At 37.3% G+C, this 7,500-nt stretch overlaps 1 protein-coding gene across 5 annotated transcripts in view; it reads right to left on the reverse strand.

Moving 5' to 3' along the window:
* Positions 1–7,500, reverse strand: part of slit2 (slit homolog 2 (Drosophila)) — a 70,734-nt gene that overhangs the window by 22,361 nt on the left and 40,873 nt on the right. For all 5 annotated transcript variants that reach the window (XM_053479941.1, XM_053479939.1, XM_053479940.1 and 2 more), the window contains exons 5-10: positions 6,116–6,187; positions 3,729–3,800; positions 3,316–3,387; positions 2,111–2,274; positions 1,708–1,840; positions 1,553–1,624 (exon numbers count right to left, since the gene is read on the reverse strand). In XM_053479941.1, the coding sequence (XP_053335916.1) occupies positions 1,553–1,624; positions 1,708–1,840; positions 2,111–2,274; positions 3,316–3,387; positions 3,729–3,800; positions 6,116–6,187 (585 nt within the window). The remainder of the gene's footprint in view (positions 1–1,552; positions 1,625–1,707; positions 1,841–2,110; positions 2,275–3,315; positions 3,388–3,728; positions 3,801–6,115; positions 6,188–7,500) is intronic.

Consider the following 7,500-nt stretch of genomic DNA (forward strand, 5'->3'; position numbering starts at 1 on the left):
TGAAAAAACAAAAAATACAAAAATATATTTGTATTATGTTACTATATTGTGGTTATCGTTGATATATTTTTTTTTGTTCAATATTTTCACTGTTATATTCAGTAGTTTTTTGCTTTCATTCTTCTTCTTCTTATTATTATTATTATAGATGTGTTGTAGTTTTGTTGTTATTCTACGTTTCTTGCACTAGGCTTTTGTTCTCTCTTCAGGTTCTCCTACTCCACCCTCTCGTTTCCACTCACAGCTCCGCTTCCAGTCTCTTCACTACACTTGGCTGATCCTCCCCAGTTTTAATTTCTAGTTATTTCAGCACCCTGCTGTTATAGTCACGTTTTAATCCGGTATTGTTTCTGTTGTTAGGATTCTCCTGAAATCTCTACATTTATGTTGTTTTAAGTCTTTCGTTTTTTTTTTATACGCTGTAAGTCTGAGGTCTTATTTTCTAGATAAAATGCTGAGCTAAGCTCTGATACTACAGAAGAAGACTTGAGCTACCATAAAATCCTGAGTACTTATTTTCCCAGAATTCTGAGATAAAAAAAGTCATAATTCTTAAAAAGAAAAGTCACAATGCTAGGATAAGAGAAATCTACAGTAGTCCAAACTTAATAATTCTGAGATTAAAGTAAGAAAAAAGTCAAGATTCTGAAAAAAGTCAATGTCACAATTCCGAGAAAGAAAAGTCGTAATTCCAGGGTAAGAACAGTCCACAGTAGTCTAAACTGAATAATTCTGATATTAAAGTAAAAAAAAAAAAAATCAGGATTCTGAGATAAAGGTATAAATTCTGAGATTTAAGTCAGAATTCTAAGAAAAAAACACAGGAAAAAGTCATAATTCTAGGGTTAGGGTAGTCTAGACGTATGACTCTTGTTTTGAATATAAATCGAATAATTCTGATTTTAATGTAATTTTTTTTAGGTTGAAGTAAGAATGCTGAGAGAAAAAAAAATTATCTGAAAAAATGTTAAAATTCTAAAAATGAAGTCACTATTCTGAGACAAAAAAAGGAAAAATTATAAGAATTAAAAGTCAGAATTATAAGAAAAGACAGAATTATGAGGTAAAAAATATCACAATTCTGAGAATAAAGTAGGATTCTGAGAAAAAAGGCACAAATTCTGAAATTTAAGTCAGAATTATGATAAAAAACATAACAATTACAAGAAAAAAGTCATAATTCTGAGTTAGGGTAGTCTAGAATTCCAAGGAAAAAGTCGAAATTCTGAAGAAAAAAAGTCAGAACGCATTCTTTAATGAGTTCTCCTCTTCCGTACAGTTCTGTATAGTTTAGTGTTTCGCTCTGCGAGCGTGAGAGATAAAGGGCATGTCCACACTGACATCCTCGCTCCTCATCAACCTCAACTGAACCACAACAATCTGGTGACCTCACGTCATCTCAGCGCATCCACAGATCCACACAAGTTACAAAAACGTGTCCTTGACCGATACACAGACAGACAGACAGACAGACATGCAGACGGGTAGACAGGCAGACAGACGGGTAGACAGACGGGTAGACAGACAGACGCAGACTACATTACACACTTACATCCTCCTGAGACGTTTGTAAGGTGTGAAGGCTCCAGCAGGGATGATCTTGATGGAGTTCTGCTCCAGACGACTGTGAAGAAGGAGACGACAAAACAGCAATTAAAGAGTGTGTGTGTGTGTGTGTGTGTGTGTGTGTGTGTGTGCGATACTCACATCTCAGTGATGGTCTCTGGAAGGTTGGTGGGAATCTCAGTCAGACCTTTTCCTCTACAGTCAACTACATTATTACTGCAGGAACAAAACTCAGGACACTGAAGGACACTGCAGGAGGAGTGAGACACGGAACCTGAGAGAGAGACGAGAGAGAGACGAGAGACAAGAGAGAGGGAGAGATGAAGGGGGGTATAAAGAAAAACAGGTTGCCAGATTGTGAAAAGATCTAATTAAAGGCTTATGAACACAATTACCAATCACTATGAACCGTCTATTCCATTAGAGAGAGAGAGAAAAAAAAACAGCACAATTTTTTTTCTGAATAAATTATTTGAGACCAACGCCAACGTGATCAGACGCTTCTAATGATCGGACAGAAACTGAAACCCACACACACGCTTACCGGAACAGACGAACTCCCGCTTGTGAACCTCGGCGACGTTGTGTCCCCTCATCGGGGGCGGAGCCATGCACTGAGTGTAGAGGCCGAGGCGGGGCCTCTGTCTCAGCCAATCAGAGAGCCAGGACACGTGGCAGTCACAGACGAGATTGTTGGAGTGAAGACGACTAGAGATACAAAGACGGCAAATCAATAAAGCCAACAATGCACTATAGCAGTATAGGTGTGTGTGTGTGTGTGTGTGTGTGGTTTTCTACGCTGCCAAATTGAGAAAGAGAAAAAGATGAAAATGAAGAGGAAGAAGCTGAGGAAAGAATGGAAGAAGAAAAAAGGAAGAGAAAACAAAGAAAAGAGGAAGAAAGATACAGGAATTGGAAAATAAGGGAAGCAAAATCAATTAAAAGAAAGAAAGAAAGAAAGAAAGAAAGAAAGAAAAGTATAACAAAATAATGAAGAAGCCAAGAGTTTCTGAATGGAAAAGAAGAATAAAAGGAAAGAAGAAAGAAAGAAAGAGTAAGAAAGAGGCCAAAAAAAAGAAAAGTTAAGAGAAGAGGAAAAAGAAAATATATTAATGAAAGAAAGAAAGAAAAAGAAAAGAGGAGCAGAAAAAAAAATATAGGAAGTGGAATGAAAGAAAGAAAGCAAGGAAGAAGAAAAGGAAAAAGGAAGACAGAAAAGAAAGAAGAGCAATATAGAAAAATGAAAAACAGCGGAAAATAAAATGACAAAATAGTGTTTAAAAAACATAAATCAAGACTAAAGTAAGTGAGCAGAAAAAGAGTAAAAGTAAAAAAAAAGAAAAAAGTTAAGTGACAAACTGGAAGAGGAAAGCATGGAGAAAAAGAATAAGATGAAATGAAGATGAAGAGAAAGAAAAGGTTAGATGAAAGGTCTCGCTCTCTTTATCACTCTCTCTCTCTCTCTCTCTCACACACACACACACACACGTGTTGGTGAGGAGGTGAATGCTGAAATGGTGATTAGTCATTTTAGGTATAAATGACATCTAATAGGCAATTATGACAGAAGAGCCACACACACACACACACACACACACACACACATTTCCGCAGTCTCACATGTGACCCACAGAATCCATCGTAATATGCTCATTAGCCTTAATCACCCACAATCACCCACACATTATATGAGGAACTGAGCGTGTGTGTGTGTGTGTGTGTGTGTGTGTGTGTGTGAGTGATACTCACAATGTCCTGAGCTTGGGCATGTGGTTAAAGCTGGCCACTGACAAGCGAGATATATTATTGTTGTTCAGTGTTCTGAAAGAGAAATATAGAAAGGAAAAAGATGAAAATTACACACACACACACACACACACACACACACACACACACAGAGTCTCAGCGGGGATTAAAGGACGGATATGACTGTCCAGGAAAAAGAAACAGCTGTGTGTGTGTGTGTGTGTGTGTGTGTGTAATACTGTCTGCCATAACAGAAAGTGACATAATCCCCTTACTATCATCGCACTCCTTGTCTGCTTTAACAGGATTTACACACATAATCCACTGGAAATCTGCTTCAGTACAGCAAAGGATATGCATACACATTCTGATATGCACGCACACACACATACACACACACACACGCTGATACTCACAGCACTTCTAGGTCCCGCAGCGCTCGAAATGCACCATCTTCAATGCATGAGATTTGATTATAATCCAACTGCCTGAGAGACACAAAAATAAAAGAGACAAAAAGAGATGAAGCTAATACCATCTTAAATATTAGGAATGCACAATTATAACATTATTTATTCAGCATAATCCATAGGTGTTTAATTATGATCCTATTACACCAGCGTATTTCAATACTGTATAGTGATGACCCTTGTGAGTACTCCATAACAGTATAATTATAGCCACATCCTGCTAGTGTAGTCTATACCTGTATTATTATAACCTTATTACAACAGGGGACTCCATAAATGTATAATTATAACCCTTTTACACCTGTGTACTCCATACCTGTATGACTATAAATCTCTTGAACCAGCTTATTTAATAGCTGTATAATTATGACTCTATTACACCAGCATATTCCACAGCTGCATTATTGAAACCCTATTACGCTAGCGTACACCATAACTGAATAACTTCAACTCCAACGACACCAGTGTATTCTGTAGCTGTATAATTATAACTCTTTTGCACCAGTATATTCTATAGCTGCATAATTATGACCCTATTACTCCAGTGTGCACCATAAATTTATAATTATAACCCTATTACACCTGCGTACTCCACAGCTGTATAATTATGACCCTATGACACCAGTGTATTATGTATAGCTGTATAATTATAACCCTATTACACCAGCATATTCTATAACTGTATAAATATAACCCTATTACACCTGCATACTCCACAGCTGTATATTTATGACCCTATGACACCAGTGTATTATACAGCTGTATAATTATAACCCTATTACACCAGCATATTCTATAACCGTATAATTATAACCCTATTACACCTGTGTACTCCACAGCTGTATAATTATGACCCTATGAAACCAGTGTATTATATAGCTGTATAATTATAACCCTATTACACAGCATATTCTATAACTGTATAATTATACCCCTATTACACCTGCGTACTCCACAGCTGTATAATTATGACCCTATGACACCAATGTATTCCATAGCTGTATAATTATGACCCTATTACACCAGCATACTCTATAATTGTTTAACTGTGGGCATATTAAACCAGTATATTTGTAGCTGCATAATTATGACCCTATTACAGCGTCATAACACATAGTTGTATAACTGAGCCCCTAATAACCAGGATAATTTGTGACTCTATAATTATGGTCCTATTACAGCAGTGTACTTTACAGTTGTTCGTCACCCTGTTAAACCAACATATGCTAAAACTGTATAATTATGACCCTACATCTCCAGCATACTTTATAACTGTGATAGTATTAAACCAGTATGTTTTATAGCTGTACAATTATGACCCTATTACTCCAGCATACTCTATAACTGCATACCTGTGGGGCTATAAAAAACAGTATATTTCAAAGCTGTATAAATATGACCCTCCTACTCCAGCTTACTCTCTAACTGTATAACATCGGGCCTATTAAACCAGTATATTTTATGGCTGTATAATTATGACCCTACTACTCCGGCTTACTCTCTAACTGTATAACATCGGGCCTATTAAATCAGTATATTTTATGACTGTATAATTATGACCCTACTACTCCGGCATACTCTCTAACTGTATAATCATGGGCCTATTAAACCAGTATATTTTATGGCTGTATACTTATGACCCCACTACTCCGGCATACTCTCTAACTGTATAGTCATGGGCCTATTAAACCGGTATATTTTATGGCTGTATAGTTATGACCCTACTACTCCGGCATACTCTCTAACTGTATAGTCATGGGCCTATTAACCCGGTATATTTTATGGCTGTATAGTTATGACCCTACTACTCCAGCATACTCTCAAAATGTATAATCATGGGCATATTAAACCGGTATATTTTATGGCTGTATAATTATGACCCTACTACTCCAGCATACTCTCAAACTGTATAGTCATGGGCCTATTAAACCAGTATATTTTATGGCTGTATAATTATGACCCTTCTACTCCAGCATAATCTCAAACTGTATAATTATGAGCCTATTAAACCGGTATGTTTTATGGCTGTATAATTATGACCCTACTACTCCAGCATACTCTCGACCTGTATAATCATGAGCCTATTAAACCGGTATATTTTATAGCTGTATAATTATGCTTGTGCTAGCTTTATATTAGTACTATATAGTTACTGTTGTGTAACTGTACATTTAGCTATTACTATATTTTATTACTATAATTATAGTGGCAGTAATAAGCTCTTTATTACTGTATAATATAAGCAAAACATAATAACTCCTCATGCTTTGCTGCTGTGTAACACTGAGGTTATTAAACCCTTACTGTTATTATTATAAAACACACACACACACAGGTTTTTGATGTCCGTGGCTCCTCGGAACGCTTTCCTGGGAATGCCTTGAATCTGATTCTCGCTTAGATCCCTGCAACAAACACACAAACACACACCAGGATGGTCAACAAGAACACGGTATATGACACACACAACCTTCATTTTGTCCAAAATAAGCACATGAAAGACGTTTGTCCTCTTAGACCGTCTTGTGAGTCCAACACAGCGGTGTTCATTTACGACTTTTTTACCTTACCTGGTCATTTCCTCACATTTTAACATCTAGAGGTGTCACTGGCATAAGCGCCGATGTCGTCCTCCCATCACACACACACACACACACACACTGCACTACTGAAGTGATGAGTGTAATGAGTGATGAGGTCTTCACATCACTTCTTCAGTTCAGCAGGAAATCGGAGCTTTATTCAGGATGTGTGACCTTCACCCCTGCTCTGTGTGTGTGTGTGTGTGTGTGTGTGTGTGTGTGTGTCCACAGGAGCTGACTTGAATGAAGAGGTCCTTCTCAGTTTCAATAATTTCAATTTTACCTGCCAATCAAATTTTGAATACATCAGTCACAGTGTGTGTGTGTGTGTGTGTGTGTGTGTGTGTGTGTGTGTGTATGTGTGTGTGTGTGTGTGTGAGAGAAGGCCAGATTGACTGTCTGTCTTTGGAGCTGACAGAAACCCTTCTTCACTCAGAAGCCTGTCAATCAAAAGAGAGACAACTGACACAACCAATCAAAAAGCTGCAACTCTCAGTTTAAAACCGTCTGTCTCCGTCTCTACTTTATTTCTGTCTGTCTGTTTATATGTCTGACTCATTCTGTCTCTCCTTCTCTCTTTCTGATTATTCCCATACATTTACACCTCATTCGCTGTCTTTCTTTTTATTTCCTTCTCCTCCACACATTACATGTATTCTGTCTGAATCTTTCTTTCTTTTTTTTCACATAAAAAAGTCTCTGTCTCACTCTGGGCACGTCTTCCTCATTCTCCGTTTGTCTCTTTTTCGTTCTTTCTCTTTTATTACAGTACATGTACATCTCTCTCTCTCTCTATGACCATGTATTCTGATGTCTTCCGTAATCTGTCTGTATCTTTCGTTCTTTCTCTTATTTCATGTACATCTGTCTCTCTCAGTCTCTGATCATGTTGTCCTCATTCTGTGTCCGAATCTTTCATTCTCTTTCTCTTCTCTCATTACATGGACATTTCTCTCTCTGTCTTTCACTCTGTCTCACTCTGACCATGTCTTCCTCGTTCTTTGTCTGTATCTTTCTTTCTCCTTTTTATCACATGTACATTTCTCTCTCTCTGTCTCTGATTACGTCTGTCTCATTCTCTGTCTGTCTTTTTCTTTATTTCTTATTTTCTTTTATTATATGTACATCTCTCTCTA

Source organism: Clarias gariepinus, chromosome 20 (assembly GCF_024256425.1).
Source record: "Clarias gariepinus isolate MV-2021 ecotype Netherlands chromosome 20, CGAR_prim_01v2, whole genome shotgun sequence".
Lineage (NCBI taxonomy): Eukaryota > Metazoa > Chordata > Actinopteri > Siluriformes > Clariidae > Clarias > Clarias gariepinus.